Below are 17476 nucleotides of genomic sequence, written 5' to 3'. Positions count from 1 at the left end.
GGCTACTCGGAAGGCCGAGGCAGAAGGATCGCCGGCGCCCAGCAGGTCGAGGATGTGGTGGCCACTGCAGTCTGGGCGACAGAGTGAGACTCCAACTCAAAAAAACAAAAACAAAAAAACCCTTTTGAAACAGTCCTGGACTGGGTGACAGGACTCCCGGGTCCCTCCAGCCTCCACGTTTCCATGGAGTCCATGTGTGGCCTGGGGAGTCCCTACCCTCCCCAGCCTCCATGGGTCTTGACCTTGTACCTGTGAGCAGAAAGGGTCACAAGAGGCCAGTGAGTGTCTGGCATCTAGTAGGGGCTTCCTAAATAGTTGTAAGAATTAGTATCTCCATTGGAAACGGAGGCTCCAAGAAGGAGTGGGTTGCCCCCAAGGTGTCATTAGGTGAAAGACGCCATGAAAGCATCGCCCTGGCCTTAGGGCGCTTTGGTAAGGGATCGGGAAGGTTCCCCCCCCCCAATCCCTGTTGGATTTGAGTTCTGGGGCACCGCGCGGTCCAGGGGAGCTCGGGGCGGGGTCGTATGCAAATAGCCCGCGAGAAGGCGCGGATTGGCCGGCGGGGGCAGGGGCGGAGGCGGGGCGTGCCGAAGGGTGCCGAGGGCCCCGGGCGGGCAGGTGAGCGGGCGGGAGAGCCAGGTGCCCGCGCTCGCCCGCTGGATCGCCCGGCCCGCGCTCCTGCCGCTTGTCCCGGGCGATGCCTCCGCTCTGGGCTCTGCTGGCCCTCGGCTGCCTGCGGTTCGGTTCGGGTAGGCGGGGGAGGACAGGAGAGGGCTGTGCCCGGGGAGGGCGGGTAGCTGTGTCCCAGGGCGTGCGCCGCCAGAACCCCCTGGTTCCTGGCGCTGGGGACCCAGCTGTTATTAGGTTTATGCCCGTCCTCTTGGGAATCTGAGGGCTCATGGATGGCGACAGCCCTGCGATGCGTGTTGCAAGAGACCAACACACAGGGGGCTGCAGAAAAGCAGAGAAGGGGCTAGACCCAGAACTCTGGTGACGTCTGGATAAGGGGAGATGGAGGGATATCTTGTGGAGGAAGTGGCATGGGCAAGTTCACAGAGATGGGAGGCAGCATGGCCTATCCTGGGAACTACCCATCGATCAGTGTGACTGGACTATGGGGTGAGGAGACCCTGGGGAGGGGGGACTGATGCTGGACACCCAAGGAATCAAAGCCCAGAGCTTCAGGACCTCGCTACCTTCCAGAAGAGGCTGGACTGCCACCGAAGACCATGGGGGCCATGGAAGGGCCCTCACAGGAGTGACACGGTCCCATCCACATGTTAGAGAGGCAGGGGCTGTTGCTACTAGGGTCCAGGTGAAGAGGATAGAGTGGAGGGGGGCTGGGCCAATGGGGTGGGGAGATGCCTAGGAGAGGCAGTGGAGTTCTTGGTGACTGAATGGCTGCAGGGGGAGAGAAAGAGCAACAGTTTGACTGGACTGCCTGGCTTCTGGCCAGGAGGACTGGGTAGGGGCAGGGGAACTGCCCATTGCTAGGACAAATTATGAGGTGGCCCCTAGAGAGGGTGAAGTCCATTGGGTGCTTGGTGACGGCAGGCGGACATGTGAGAGAGCAGAGAGTGCCCATGAGTGTGGACGGTTTGCTGGATGTCAGCTCCCATCCTCACTGCCTCCAGCTGTGAACCTCCAGCCCCAACTGGCAAGCGTGACCTTTGCCACCAACAATCCCACACTCACCACCGTGGCCTTGGAAAAACCTCTCTGCATGTTTGACAGCTCAGAGGACCTCAGTGGCCCCTATGAGGTCTACCTCTACGTCCTGGTTGACTCAGGTAAGGGTCCTAAAAGGGGCTTTGACTTGTCATAGAGAGGAGGGAAGGAGCCAGGTGGAGAGACATTCATCCCTGTAGTGGTTTAATTAAACTACCCCATGCTCTTTCTCAACCTGCCCTGGCATCCACTCTGGGCCAGCCCTGGACTGGGCGCTTTGGTCACAGACCTGTCCTTGCCCTGGAGAGGCATCCAATCTAGTGGGGGAATTAATAACAGCACCCATCACTCGGCACCCACATTATACCAGGTGCTTTGGAGCTAATATCTACAACTAGCTTGCAGGGTAACTATTACTAATTACTCACTAAGCTCCCGGAGCTGGAGGGTGAATTCTGAACTCTGTGGTCTTCAGGCCCAAGTACTTCCAAGACGGTTCAAGATCAGTGTTTTCGAGACAAAGCCAAACAATTGATCTGCTCAGACCTGCCACTCTGGCCCAGCCCTGACCCCTTCACTAATGGGAATTCTGTGTTTCCGAGAAGAGCCCAATAATAACCCTTGCATCTCTAGCAGTCAGTCATTTACAACGGCTTGCTCAGGGTCATTATTTTATTTTATTTATGTATTTGTTGTCAGAATCTCACTCTGTCACCCAGACTAGAGTGCAGTGGCACACTCACGGCCACCGCAGCCTTGACCTGATGGGCTCAGGTGATCCTTTCACCTCAGCCTTCCAGTCCCTCAGCTAGAACTACAGGCATTCACCACCAAGCCTGGCTAATTTTTTTTTTTTAATTATGGAGATGAGGTCTTGTCATGTTGCCCAGGCTGGTCTCGAACTTCTGGGCTCAGGCAATCCTCTTGCCTCAGCTTCCCAAGACTTTGGGATAACAGGCATAAGCCACCATGTCTGGCCTGTTTATTCTTTCAGCAAACGTTTATTGACCACCTGCCTGTGCCCAATCTGTGAGCACTGCAGGATATTTCTCTCCCATTTCACAGAAGTGAAGACCGGTGTCCAGAAAGGTAGAGTGAGCTGTCCAGGAGCACCTGTCTAATGAGGAGATCTGGGACCTAATAGAGGTCTACCTGCTTCCACCACATATTTCCCCTGTACTGTATGACTTTCCTGTCCCATTTTACAGAAGAGAGTCTCCAGGGGTTTCAGCAACCTAGTGGCAAAGGTCTGTTGGGGTGGGGGATTACAGAAATATAACAAGATAGGATGAGTGAGAGCCAGATTCAGTGCCAGAATCAGGGGAAGTAATCATCTCCTTAATTGCACTGGGAGGGCAGAGATTGAGCTTCACTTGGGCCTGTGACCTCAGTGCTCAGCAGTGCCCAGCTGGGGCAGAGGGGATGCTCAGGGGGTGTTTGATAAATGACTGAGTGTGCAGGGCTGGAGTGGCCAGGAACCTCACTCCCAGCACTGCCTCTGCAGCCGGCTTCAGGAATGCCTCAGTGCAGGACAGCACCAAGACCCCACTGAACTCGATGTTCCAGGAAACAGAAGGCGGGAGGACAGGCCCTTACAAAGCTGCGGCCTTTGACCTGACCCCCTGCGGTGACCTGCCCAGTCTGGATGCTGTTGGGGATGTGTCCCAGGCCTCGCAGATCCTAAACGCATACCTGATCAGGGTGGGCGCCAATGGGACCTGCCTATGGGACCCCAACTTCCAGGGCCTCTGCAACCCACCCCTGTCAGCAGCCACGGAGTACAGGTGGGTGTGAACAGCCTGGATAGAGCTACAGCCGAGCCCCAACATGGGAAGACACAGCGGGGGTGAAACCGGGAGCAGCCACATTCTGAGACCTGACGTTCTAAGTCCCAAGCAGGGCTGGCTCTCTGGGCGTGTGACCCTGAGAGCCCCAAGCTCAGAAGGATTCCCTCTTGGCTGCAGTCACCACCCTGAAATTCTTAATTTTTGAACAAGGGGGTCACATTTTCATTTTGCACTGAGCTTCACAAATTGTGCAGCTGGTCTTGGCCTATCACGTGTGTGGGAGCCGCCCACCCAAGCCCCTTTGTTTTACAGAACGGAAACTGGCCAGAAAGGGAAGCTTGCCTAGTGAAAAGCTACAGCCCAGCATGATCTGAGCCCCACTGAAGGCCTCTCCACCCACTATCTTACCTTCTGCCTTTTTTCCTCATCCTTCTAGCCCTTCTGCTACCCACCCCCACACCAGTGGGTCCTCAATTCATTTCCACACATTTTTCTGAGCATCTTCTCTGTATAAAACTCAAGGTTCAGTCCTGACTTGTGGCCGGCCGGAGGATCTTACCTGGTGCCTAAGCCTTCAGTGACACCCACTCTGGCTTCCATGGAGATGCCTAGGGTGGAGGCCCCAGACCGTCATCCACCTGCCATCTTCTCAAAGGGCTTCCCTCCTCCCTTGGCCTTAGTCCCTGAGCAGGACAGGGCTTCCGGCTCTCTTCCCACCCCTGACCCTTTACCTCTGACATTATTATTATTATTTTTAGAAAGCGGGATTTATCGAGAGGACAGAAAAGCTCCCACAGTGGGTGGGGACCCGAAGGGATTGCCCTCTGACCTTATTTTTAACATGGGAAAACATCTTCCTCCTCGATGGCAAAGGCAGCCTTCTCTGACTTCATTTACAAGCCCACCCTACCTTTGGAACAGCCTTGCTTCTGGAATTCTCATCTTGAAACAAGGCAGCAGAGAACTAAGCAAAACACTGGAAGCTACAGAGATTATTTATTTCCTCCTTTAATTTTTATTTTTAAATTGTGGAGTACAATTCAAGGTTAGGTATATAAATATTCATTGTGCAGGTACCCTTATTGATGAGGTGTGCCCCCCTTTCCCCAGGCAGATATCCACTACTGTCAATCCCACCTCCCCCGTCCCCTGCAGCTTCCTGCTACTTTCTTTTTTTTTTTTTTTTTTGAGATGGAGTCTCACTCTGTCGCCCAGACTGGAGTGCAGTGGCCACTCCCGGCTACCGCAGCCTCGACCTGCTGGAATCCAGCGATCCTTCCGCCTTAGCCTTCCAAGTAGCTGGAACTATAGGCGCACGCTACCACGCCCGGCTAATTTTTGACTTATTGTGGAGATGAGGTTTCACCAAGTTGCCCAGGTGGGTGTCGAACCCACGGGCTCAGGCAATTCACTCACCTCAGCCCCCCAAAGACTCGGGATTACAGGCTGAGCCACCGAGCCCGGCTTCCTGCTACTTTCAATCCTTTTCTTTTAGTAATATGGTAGTTGTTCAAGGACCACTGCTACAGAGATTTTAAGGGTCTTGATATTTAAGTGTTAAACTACAGGCTGTAACAGAATTGAGTCCTCAGAACATCCCTCATTTTATTTATTTATTTATTTTATTTTTTATTTTTTTGAGTTGAAGTCTCACTCTGCTGCCCAGACTGGAGTGCAGTGGCTGTTCCCGGCCACCGCAGCCTCAACCTGCTGGGCTCCGGTGATCCTTCTGCCTCAGCCTTCCGAGTAGCCGGAATTACAGGCATGTGCTACCACGCCCGGGTGATTTTTTGATTTATTGTTGAGATGAGGTCTCGCTGCCCAGGCGGGTCTCGAACCCGCGGGCTCAGGCAATCCACTCACCTCAGCTTCCCAAAGACGCAGGATTACAGGCTGAGCCACCGAGTCCAGCTCATCCCTCATTTTAAATGTGTATGAGACCCTAAGGAGACTATGGATATTTTGTACTGGGTTGGCCGATCGTCTTTTATTATAAGTAAATCATTTTACTTTGGGGATTTCTGCACTTTTCATGTAGCCCTTCCCCGAGAACAGCAGGACTGGTAATGGATATTATTCCAGTTTGGGTTTTTGTTTTTTTAGTTACCTTTGTGATACTCCAAGGATCAGGCTTGGAGTAGTGGAAGACAGAAATGCAAAGAGGACAGGTGTGTTAGTACTCAGCAAATATGCCACATATATTACATGAGGTAGAGAAACAGAAGGGGGCTCCAAGAGGGACCGCCTAGAGAAAGGTCTTCTGACTCTGAAGGCTTCATGGAGGAGGTGGCATCGAATCTGGGGAAGGGTCCAGAGGGTCATAGGTGGCCAAGGCACCAAACCCAAGTCTAGCATCATCCAATTGCCCAGAGTGGCTGTCTACACTGTCCACATTTCTATCTCCTGGAACCTCCCCCCCCCCATTCCTTCCTCTATCACTTCTCCCTCTTCCTCCTGCATCAGGCCATCTTACGCCCTCTTACCTCCTTGTAGCTGGGGCTGGGCTCTCAGGAAGGATGGAAGTCACCTTCATTCTAACTCCTTTCAGGTTCAAGTATGTCCTTGTCAACATGTCCACGGGCTTGGTACAGGACCAGACCCTGTGGTCAGACCCCATCTGCACCAAACGACGTAAGTTGCAGGGTTGGGCCAGGGATGATCTTCAAGGGGACCCAGCAAGGCTGGGCCAGGCTTGGGCCATGAGAAGGCAGACTCACACAGTCACTGTGAAAGCCTCCCCAGACACAGATGACCATCAGGGTGATGATGAGTAAAACGCACCATAAAGTAATGTAACCTGAACTTCTCCCTCCCTTCTGTCACTGAGGGCTGGATGTTGAAACAGATCAAGGTGGAGAACTTGGAAGTGTTTGGATGGGGTGTGGGGGGTGGGTGTAATCAGAGTCAAGGCCAGCCCTTCCTTCCAACCCTTGCAGTGTGTGGCCTTCAGGGGCCTATAGCTCATTCTACATTTAGGTCCTACCAAGCCCCTTTCTTGAATCCTTACAACAAACATCCAAGACCAGGCAAGATGATTCCAGAGGTCTGAGGCTGAGGAGACAGCAAGGGCACCACACACCCTCCCCTGCCCTCCTTCTTAGCACCTGGATGGCTCTCCTAAGGATGGGAGGGCTGGAAGGACCTCATACCTGCCTGGGGCCCTGCCCTGCTCCTTCCTCAGGTCTCCACCTGGGGTTCCTAGCAGAGACCAGAGGTTTACACACACAGAATCTTGGCTGCTGCATATCAGGGCCACATAAGGGACCTGGAAGGTAATTCTAAGTGTCTGAGGACCCCGCACACACAACTCCTGGTCCCAAGATGAGACTGCCTAGTGGCCTAGGATAGCACAGAGCTGAGTGTTTTACCTGCAGAGCTTCCTACCACCTCTTGTTTACCCCCAAGGGGCATGTAGCGGCCCCAGAATGTTGCCTGAGGTCACACACCAGCGGGTGGTGTGTGAGTGCATGAGTGTGGGAATGGGTTTGTGGTATGTGCGTATGCAGTTCGTGGGGGATGTGTGACATATGTGTGGTGTGTGATGTGTATGTAATTTGTAGTGTCCTGTATGTGTGAGTGTGTGGTGTATGGGATGTGGGTGTGTGAGAATATGTGTGTGTGGCTGGGGTGACGTCTCTCATCTGCATGCCTTGCCCGCCCACACCCGTGACATTCTCATGCAGCGTGGTCCCACTGAAACAGCCTTGGGACCCTTGGAACTGAGGATCCTGACTCCCAGCCCAGCCTCTGCCCCTCACTGCAATGTGAGCCCTTCGGTACCCCAGTTTCTTCACCTGAGAAGGGGGCAGAAGAATTCTTGCTGGACCTCCCTGTTTCTTTTGAGGAATCCAGACAGAAGCAGTAGCCCCAGTTATCTTGGGGGAGGTCCTAGGGGCCATCTGTGGGGACGGCAAGCACCTTGGAACCAGACACATGGGGCTTGAGTCTGGATTCTGCAGGTCCTTGGGCAAGGACTCAGTCTCCCTGAGGGCAATGAGTGATCTGCCGAATGGGGGTTTCCAGGGAACTCACGTGGAACAGTTGCCACAAGTGGTCAGCTATCGTAGGACCTGTAAGTCTTTTGTTCACGTAGTTTCCAAAGGGTAAGACCAGCCCAGAAGAGTGACAACCACAGCCCACCCTGCCTGTCAGACCAGGGCCCTTTGTCTTGTCTTTATCTTAACTGTTTCTAATCTCCATCTCAGCGTCTCATTAGAAGACTTGAGTCTGTTTATAATTTAAAATTGTGCAGAGAGACAGTGAAGAGGAAGAGGCCAGAAACTCACACCAGAAAGTTGGGAAGTGGGATGTGGGGCAAACAAGGTAACTGTGCCTAAAACCTGGGAGGAGAGAGTTCTGAACTGGGTCCCAGGTTCGTCCCTGGACTCTCAGCAGCCAGTGCAGGGGGGACACCTGCTGCCTCCCTGGAAGAAGACTGAGGGGCGCAGTGTATGGAGAGTAACTGCTCTGCGTCCCTCTGTAGCCACTCCATACTCCGCGATCGACACGTGGCCAGGCCGGCGGAGCGGAGGCATGATTGTCATCACCTCCATTCTGGGCTCCCTGCCCTTCTTCCTGCTCGTGGGTTTTGCTGGCGCCATTGTCCTCAGCCTCGTGTGAGTACCCACCCGCTGGGAAGGCTGGACCCTGGACCTTACAATCTGTAAGGCAGGATTCAGCAACTGGGTCCTCCAAAGCAGGGGAGAGCCTCAGAGGCCAGGGAGCTTCCTTCCATCCTGTGGGGTGGGGTCTGGTGAAAAGGAAGAAGAGCCCTGGAGTTTCAAGCTAGGAGGACCTTCTAGGTCAAGTTGCTCAGCTGGGGAGGGAAGGGCTCAGATCCTGAGCTATGTGGGCAGATGGCCAATTGAATCTTACCGGGGGGACCCCAGAAAACCAGAATTTATTTATACAAAATTGTGTATTTATTCTTATATGTTTACACTTCAGTTACCTTCAAAGTACTCTTTGTTTGATGCAATACACCTATCAAGATGCTTTTCCCACTGCTCAAAACAGTTTTGAACTCATCAATTTTGATGCCTTTTAGTGCTTCTGCTGTTTTTGTTTCACCTCCTTTACATTAGAAAATGTTCCCCTTTGAGGACTTTTTTCATCTGGGGGGGGGGAAAGTTGCTAGGGCAAGACTGGGTGAATAGGAAGGACAGGGCCCAAACAGAGGTAATGACATTTTTGGTCAAAAACTGCTGAACACTCAGCATAGTGTAGGTGGGTGCACTCATAAATCACCCATCATGAAGTAGGCAAATGCACTGAAGGAATCTCAAAAAAAAAATCACCGAAGCCAAACACAGCCTGTCACAACAATGCTAGCTGGTATACTCATGCCGCAGGGCTCCCGTAATTCTTACCTAGTGGGGAATGCCTGTATTACAAGGGGCCCGCCCTCTAAAACCTTCTGGTTTTTTGGGGGGGGGGTCCCTCTTGTAGTTCTGGCATTTAGAGTTGTACAACCTTGGACAAGACATATTATCCTTCTATTACTCAGTTTCCTCATCTGGAAAATGAAGATGATAAATATTATTCACCCCATGGAGCTGTGAAAGTTAAGTGGAATGACCTCTATAAAGTCCTCAGGATGGCTAGGCATGGTGGCTCATGCCTGTAATCCCAACACTTTTGGGAGGCAGAGGCAGGAAGATTGCTTGAGGAGTTCCACACTAGCCTGGGCAACACAGTGAGATCCCATTTCTACAACAACAACAAAATTGGCATATTCTCGTAGTCCCAGCTACTTGGGAGGCTGAGGTGGGAGGATCGCTGAGCACGGGAGGTCGAGTCTGCAGTAAGCCATGATTGTACCACTGCATTGCAGCCTGAGTAAAAGAAATCCTCAGGGCAGTGCCCAGGAACTCAACAAATATTTGCTTTTAAGTTATCATTATAATTCACCCACTTGCAGTACAGGTAGGGAAACTGAGGCTTAGAGAGGAGAAGGGTAGCTCAAGGTCACACAGCCTAGGACCAGAACCCAGAGCAGGGACTGGCACCAGTAACACCTCAGATTTGCATCTGCTTTGAATTAGGACTTGAGGTCTTCCCTGGGGTGTAACAGGGCTAGTAGGGCTGTCTGGCAGGGAAACAGGTGTGCTCATAATCTACTAATACCTGGGAGGACCCAGCAGGGAATGAACAGGCCACCACAGGAGCTGTGAAAATCCAGAGGAGGGCAGGGCAGATCCTGCCTAGGGAGGAGGAAGAATCAGCATGAGCAAACTCTCATCAGGACAGGGATGAACTAAAGTCATGCAGTGTGCTTCTCACTAGGAAAGGAATGTCCCAGGGGGCTTTGCAGATCTGGTGGGAATGTCCCCGTGGAGGTGACTTGGGGGAGCAGATAGAAAAATTTCTTCAAGTAGGTATAATTAAGTGAATATACGGAAAATGATAGGTGGGTGAGTAGGGAATGGAGCAGGGGAGGGGACCGTGAACTTGGAAATCAGATTGACTGCTGACATTTACATTAGTAAAAACACAAATAACAGATGATGTCAGCCACCGAGAGACTCTGCTTGACTAGACCCGGGATCAGTCAGAACAGTTATGTCCCCCCTCCCTTTGGGGTGTGCCCTAATCTGGCACAGAAGGCCTCATTGTCTGAATTTAGCCTAGCTCTTTGACTGGTCCTTCCTGCCATCCCCACCTGTTTTGGCCCCAGCCACACCGAATGGTCAGTCCACTGTTGCCCTAGATGCTTCTCTGCCCTTGCCATCTTACACCTGCCACGTGCTCATCTCTCACCAGAAATGCCTTTCTCTACCCCAACACTCCTTCTTAAGGGCCAGATTAGCTGCTGCCTCCTCCAGGAAGCCTTCCTGCAGCTCCCACCTGCACTTGTCCACTCTGTGTGGTCATTGTCTGTTGCAATCTATCTTCCTATACAATCTTGGGTTTTGGGGAACATAGAACAGTGGCCTCAAATTGTCCAGTTCACAGTAAGATCTATAAATTGTTCATATAGGGCCGGGTGTGGTGGCTTGCACCTGTAATCCCAGTGCTTTGGGAGGCCAAAGGCAGGAAAACTTCTTGAGGCCAGGAGTTCAAGACCAGCCTACACAACAAATCAAGACCACCTTCTACAAAAAAGAAAAAAGTCTGTATAATTCCAAAAGGGTGACCCTTTTCTTATTCCCAGGGTCTGGCATAGTGATCAGCGCTCCAGAAAGGTAGGTGTATTGAATGAATGCCTAAGGTAACGTCTGTGAAATCAATGTCTAAGTATGAAGGTCTTGATTAGCTAACAGAGTTTCGGTTTACTCTGCTCCCCTAATCCTGGCTTTCTCCATCTCTTGGCCAGGGACATGGGGAGTTCTGATGGGGAAACAACACATGACTCCCAGATCACTCAGGAGGCTGTCCCCAAGTCGCTGGGGACCTCGGAACCTTCCTACACGTCCGTGAATCGGGGACCACCCCTGGACAGGGCTGAGGTATATTCCAGCAAGCTTCAGGACTGAGCTGAGCACCACCTCTGGGAGGCAGCATCCTCCCAGCTGGCCTTGCCCAGAGCCTGTGGCAGTCAGTGCTCATGCCCTGACCGGATGGTGAAACAGGGTGTATCGCTCCAATTGCAGGAAACTCTTAATAAAATCTTCCCAAGATTCCAAGTTCAATAAAAATTTACAGAATGAATGAGTGAGGTGAATGAATGAATGAGCCGATGTCGTGTTGAGGCCTTGGATTGTCTCTCTGGAGGGTGAGGGAAGGAAACTAATTTCCAGTCAAGGCTATGGTGGTGAGGGCTGAGTCAGAACATGTGAGTTGCTCGACCAACACCCACACTCCCGCCCCCAAGTCTCAGTCTCCCCGTCTGTAAGTGGGCTGGTGGAAATGGTTCATCTCCAAGGCCATGCACACCTGAGTTCCTCCATAACTTTCCCTGAGACCCTCAAGCTGAAATCCAGGGAAGAGCAGCACCCCCCAGGCCCTCCAGTGAGGTCCCAGTCCAGCAGGAAGACAAGGGCCAAAGGAATCAGATGGGACACACAGTGACATAAACACCATGGTGGGTGAGGCTGCAGGATACCCAGGAGGGGGTACCAGGTCCTCCTGGGAGTGGACTGGCTGTCCCAGTCCAAGGTCTCTGTTCAAAAGATGTAACTGCCTCTTTTCAGCCAGGTAGAAAGACTATTTCCCCTTTTGGGATGTGTAAGACAAAATCCCAGTCCCACTTCCCATTACTGAAAGAAGAGATTTACCAGAACAGGGCTGATTCAAATGAGAATGGTACCCAACAGCTGCGAGGAAGACAGTGCTAGCAGGTGGGTGGGGTGCCCCAGTGGACCAGGCACGTCCCCCAGGGCTACGGTTACGGACTGAATGTGTCACCCCACCAATTCTTGTGTTGAAATTCTAACCCCCAGTGAGAGAGGATGAGGAGGGGCGACCTTTGAGAGGTGATTGGGTCCTGAGGGTGTATCCCTCATGAAGGGACTGGTGCCCTTTAAAAGCGTCTCCAGGGAGGTCTTTCCACAACGTAAGAATACAGGTTTTTAAAGGTGAAATGCTGTGGACTGAATGTGTCTCCCCAAAATTCATATATTGAGATCCTAACCCCAATGTGAGTGAGATGAATGCCCTTCTAAAAGAGACCTCAGAGAGCCCGCGCACCCTCCTGCTGCATGTGAGGACGCAATGAGAAGTCTGCAGTCTGCAACCCAGAGAGAGTCCTTCCCAGAGCTGCTGATCTTGGACTTCCAGTCTCCAGAATTGTGAGAAATACATTTCTGTTGTTTATGAGCCACCGAGTCGACGGTACTTGGTCGTAGCAGCCAGAACTAAGTAAGACAGGCATGGGTTCTGAGACAAGCAGCAAATCCATTAGAGAGATCCAAAGCTGAGAAACAGGTAGCAGAAGTCACTTCAAAGCAGGCAGGGATCTACAGAAGCCACAGCAGGGGTCAGTGAGAGCACTGATCCTGAGAGGACACCAGGCCTGGATATCCTGATCCCTGGAGGCCATCTTCTGGGTCCCATGAGGCTGGCCTCAACAGTCACGGAAATTTCCATTCCCTCCCCCTCAAGTATCTTCACCAGAACCCCCATTCCTTAGAGGAGTTCCAGTACTTCTGAAGATTCTCCCTAAGAAGCAGCAGAGAGGAGGACAAAGCAGCCTTGAAGTCTGCCACTGTTGAAAATTCATGAAGCGTTTGCATTCTATTTATTTTATTTTATTTTATTTTATTTTTTTGAGACAGAGCCTCTGTCACCCAGGCTGGAGGGCAGTGGCACCATTATGGCTCACCACAGCCTCTACCTCCCTGGCTCAGGTGATCGGCAGCTTTAGCCTCCCAAGTAGCTGGGACTACAGGGGCACGCCACCACACTTGTCAACTTAAAAAAAAAAATTTCATAGAGACAAAGTCTCATTATGTTGCCCAGGCTGGTCTCGAACTCCTGAGCTCAAGTGATCCTTCCACCTCAGGCTTCCAAAGTGCTGGGATTACAGGCGTGAGCCACCGTGCCTGGCTTGCATTTTGTTTTATAACATGTCTGTGTTTATTTCCATTTTTATTCACATAACATAAAATTAATATAACATGACATTAACCATTATAAAGAGAACAATTCATTGACATTTAGTCACAATGTTGTAGAGCCACCATCAATCTCTAGTTTCAAAATATTTTTATCACCTAAAGGAAACCCCGATCTCCTTAAGCAGTCGCTCCTGACCTCTCCCCTCCCCTATTCCCTGGCAACCACCTATCTGGTGACATTCTGTCTCTATGGGTTTACCTATTCTGGATATTACATATAAAGCGAGTCACACAGCAGGTGACCTTTCGCATCTGTTTTCTTTGTCTTGGCATGATGTTTTTGATGTTCATCTACACTGTAGCGGGTGTCAATGCTTCTTTCTTTCTCATGGCTGGGTAATATTCCATCATATGGGTGAACTGCACTTAATTATTTCTGTGCCAGTGGGTGGTGTTTGGAATGTTCCCACATTTTGGTTATAGAGAACAGCGCTGCTGTGAACATTTGTTTCAACACTTGTTTTCAATTCGCCTAGGTATAGACCTAACAGTAGAATTGCTGGATCCTATGGTAATTCTATGTTTAACTTTTTGAGGGACCTCCAAACTGTTTTCCACAGCAGCTGCACCATTTTTTGTTCCCAGCAGTAAAGTAGCCTGTATTTATCTTAATATTAAAATAAAGTTTATACTTATTAATTTGGATTAAAATGGATGCTGTGGAGAAGACCTCATACTTATTCTGTGGATTTGGGCATCCCTTGGTTTGCATCCATTCTCCTAATGCAGGACTACAGGTCCCCTGAGCCCCACCTTTAGCAGCAAACACCCCCCCCATTCTAGCAGCTGATCAGTGGCCTCCCTCCCTCCGCCCTCAGGGAACGTGAGCTTCAGCCACCATGAGACCTTAGCAACAGCTCATGACACAAACGCTAAAGAGACCAAATTGATTGAACACAGATGAACAAACACGATTTCAGGCTGGGATTAAGTGAGCAAATGAACCATCGATCCATCCATTTGCTCAGGCGGGACATATGTCCCTGATGACGAGTCTCCAGTCTCCCCAGAGAGTTTTACTCCCTCCCCATATGCATGGCCAAAAAGACTTCACTGGGAGAGCCTGCCGGGGGAGCGACACATGGCCTGTCTGGGTGCCTTAGGTGAGCTACTTCCTCTCTTGCAGGCTCGGGTCTCCTCCTTTGTAAAATAGGAACTCTGGATGGAGCCACCCATTGTGTGGCTGGGAGGGTAAAACAGAACAGTGTATGTCAACTATTATCCTTTTATTTTCCACGCCCCCCTCCCCCAAGCTGGAGTCTCACTCTGTTGCCCAGACTGGAGTGCAGTGGTATGATCACAGCTCACCGCAGCCTTGACCACCTGGGCTCAGGCAATTCTTCCAACTCAGCCTCCCAAGTAACTGGGACTACTGACGCGTGCTACCACACCCAGCTAATTTTTTGTAGAGACGAGGTCTCGCTATGTTGCCCAGGCTGGTCTTGAACTCCTGGGCTCAAGCAATCCTCCCACTGCAGCCTCCCATAGTGTTGGGATTACAGGTGTGACCCTCCACACCTGGTCCATTTAATGAGTGTTGACATACATATACATGTGTGGAGCTGTCACCACAAAGGAAATATCTTGTCCATCTCTCTCAAAAATATCCTTGGGCCCCTTGGTAATCCCTCCCTTCCACCCTCCACTCCCCTAGTTGATCTAATTTCTTTTTTGTCCTGTTTCCTGTTACTCTACTCCTGTGACAGATTATGATCTGACTTCTATCACTAAAGATTCATTTGCATTTTCTATAATTTTATATAAACAGAACCACATGGTATGTTCTCTTTTCTCTCTGGCTTCTTTCATTCAGCATAATTATTTGAGATTCATCATGTTGTTTCATGTCTCAACATTTTGTTCCTTTTTATTGCTTGGGATATTCCGCTGTATGAATATTCTACAGTTTGCTGGCCCATCACTGACCTGTTTTATTTCCAGTTTGAAGCTACTACAAATAAAGCTGTTATGAATGCTCATGTCCAAGTCTCTGTACACACATCTGCTTTCACTTCTCAGGTAAACACCCAGGAGTGGGATGGCTGCGTCATATGGTGGGTATATGACTAATTTTTAAAGAAATAGCCAAGCTGTTTCCCAAAATGTTTGCACCATTTTTCAGAAAAAATAATTTTTGTTTTTTGAGTCAGAGACTCTGTCACCCAGACTGGAATGCAGTAGTACCATGATGTTTCACCACAGCCCCAACCTCCTGAGTTCAGGTGATCCTTCCACCTCAGCCGTCCTAGTAGCTACAGGCATGTGCCATCACACCTGGCTAATTTTTAAATTTTTTTGTAGAGATAAGGTTTCGCTATGTTGCCCAGGTTAATCTTGAACCCCTGGACTCAGGCAATCCTCTTGTTGCCTTGGCCTCCCAAAATACTGGGATTACAGGCATGACCCACCACGCCAGGCCTAAAACTTTTTGTTTTTAAATAGTTATAGATTTGCAGAAAGTTGTTTAAAAATATATAATACAGGGAGGTCCTGAGCACCTTCACCTACCCGTCCTCTATGTTAACATCTTGTATAACTGTAGCATAATTATATCAAAACCAGGAAATGTACACTGGTACAATCCACAGTTTATTCAGATTTCCCCAGCTTCATAAGCACTCATGTATGTGTGTGTGTGTGTGTGTGTGTGTGTGTGTGTGTGTGTGTGTGTGTGTGTGTAGTTCTATGCAATTTGATCACATATCTAGCTTTGGGTCACCACCTCCACAATCAAGACACAGAACTGTTTCATCTCCACAAGGCTCCCTCCTGCATCCCATCATAGCTACACCCAGCCCTCCCCAGTTCCAGCCCCACCCCTGCCCTCAGTGATCTGTTCTCCATTTCAATGATGTTGCTATTTTTAAACAGTTACATAAGTGGAACCACACAATATGTTATCTTTATAGATGCCCCCCCCTTTGGTGAAAGACAGCAGACAGAGGCATAATTGCCTTGAGATCCATTCAAATTATTATAGGTATCAATAGTGCATTCCTTTTCATTGCTGCACAATATAAATGTACCACAGTTTGTTTAATCATTCACTCACCGAAGGACATTTGGGCTGTTTCCAGCTTTTGGTTATTATGAACACAGCTGCTAGGCACGTTTGTGTACACGTTTTTTATATGAATATGGTTTTCATTTCTCTAGGATAAATACCCAAGAGCACAATTTCTGGGTTCTATAGTAAGTGCATATTTACTTGTAAAAGAGACTGCCAAGCTATTTTCCAGCATGACTGCACCATTTCCCATTCCCATCAGCCATGGATGGGCAGTTTTTCTGTATCCTCCTGGCATTTGCTGTTGTCACTCTTTTTTATTCTAGCCATTCTAATAGGTGTGCAGTGGTTGTGCCACTTGACATTTTCGCCAGTTGTGGGTGAGAGTCCCAGTTCCTCCATGTCCTCGCCAACACTTGGTATGGCTAATCGTCTCACTCTTGGTCATTCTAGTGGCATGTAATGGTATTTCACTGTGGTTTTGATTTGCATTTTTCTAATTAATAATAATATCGAGCATCCTTTCAGGGGCCTATTTGCCATCCATATATTGTCTTTGAAGAAGTATATATCCAATTCTTTTGCCCAGTTTTTATGGGGAGGGAGAGTTGTTTACCTTCTTATTATTGAACTGAGAGAGTTCTTTATAGTCTAGATGAGGTCCTTGGTCCAATATATGTTTTACAAATTTCTTCCGTTCTATGTTTTGTCCTTTTGATTTTTTAGCAGCATCTTATACTTCACGCAACTTCATTTTTCTTCATAGCCTCATCAAGTCCTGGCACCTTGGAAAAGTCTCTCTGCCATCAGCTCTGCCCTCCCCCCCAGACCCCACCCACGTCCCAACTCAGGCCTCCTTACTGCCTGCCTGGAAGTTTGCAACAGCTGCTCTGAGGTCTCCACTCACCAATCCATGTCCTCTGTTCCCCAGCAGCCATGATATGTTCAGGAGGACTGGCAGGACCGCTAAACAAATATGGACTGAGCATCCACGGTGCTAGGAACTGAGGACGCTACAGGAAGACCAGCCCCTGCCCTCGTGGAATTGGCAATGTAGTCAGTGGGGAAATGGACAATAAACCCTGGGGCCAGCTCCCCTCCTGCCTTCTCCTGCCAGTCACACACAGCCCACCTGCTGCCCAGTGCTGGCATCACAGTCCTTCGTGCCAGCTCTCCCAGAGAACAGGATCTGCAGGGAGTTTCTGTAGAAAATTGACATGGGTGTGTGTATGTGGGGGGCACAAAGGAGGCTCCAAAGGCTTAATGAGGTCCTTTCCCATAAGTGTGTTTGCAGCATGTATGTGTAATGACACACACAGTATGAGGACGTATAGTGTATAATGCCAGTGAACTCTGTAGGGTGTGATCCAGGGGCACATGATAGGTATATGTCTAGTCTGTACACTGGTGCAGGGCACCTATGATGTGGGTCTTGCCACACAGTAAAGCCTCAACTT

At 50.0% G+C, this 17476-nt stretch overlaps 1 protein-coding gene across 2 annotated transcripts; it reads left to right on the top strand.

Moving 5' to 3' along the window:
* The first annotated feature begins 671 nt into the window (after nucleotides 1-671).
* Nucleotides 672-11068, top strand: UPK3A (uroplakin 3A). 2 transcript variants are annotated; one of them, XM_008055173.1, is made up of 6 exons: nucleotides 672-749; nucleotides 1635-1790; nucleotides 3173-3452; nucleotides 6004-6086; nucleotides 7939-8071; nucleotides 10771-11068. In XM_008055173.1, exons 1-6 carry the CDS (start codon nucleotides 698-700, stop codon nucleotides 10928-10930), a joined length of 864 nt encoding a protein of 287 aa, XP_008053364.1. In that variant the 5' UTR covers nucleotides 672-697; the 3' UTR covers nucleotides 10931-11068. The 2 variants fall into 2 exon arrangements, with proteins under 2 accessions (XP_008053364.1, XP_008053365.1); XM_008055174.1 differs by lacking the exons at nucleotides 3173-3452; nucleotides 6004-6086 and having other exon boundaries at nucleotides 677-749.
* The last annotated feature ends 6408 nt before the right edge of the window (nucleotides 11069-17476 follow it).

The sequence above is a fragment of the Carlito syrichta genome, unplaced genomic scaffold (genome assembly GCF_000164805.1).
Source record: "Carlito syrichta isolate Samal-C Ts95f unplaced genomic scaffold, Tarsius_syrichta-2.0.1 Scaffold301761, whole genome shotgun sequence".
Classification (NCBI taxonomy): Eukaryota; Metazoa; Chordata; class Mammalia; order Primates; family Tarsiidae; genus Carlito; species Carlito syrichta.
The sequence above is the reverse complement of the archived record's forward strand: the minus strand, read 5'-3'. Positions and strand labels throughout refer to the sequence as shown.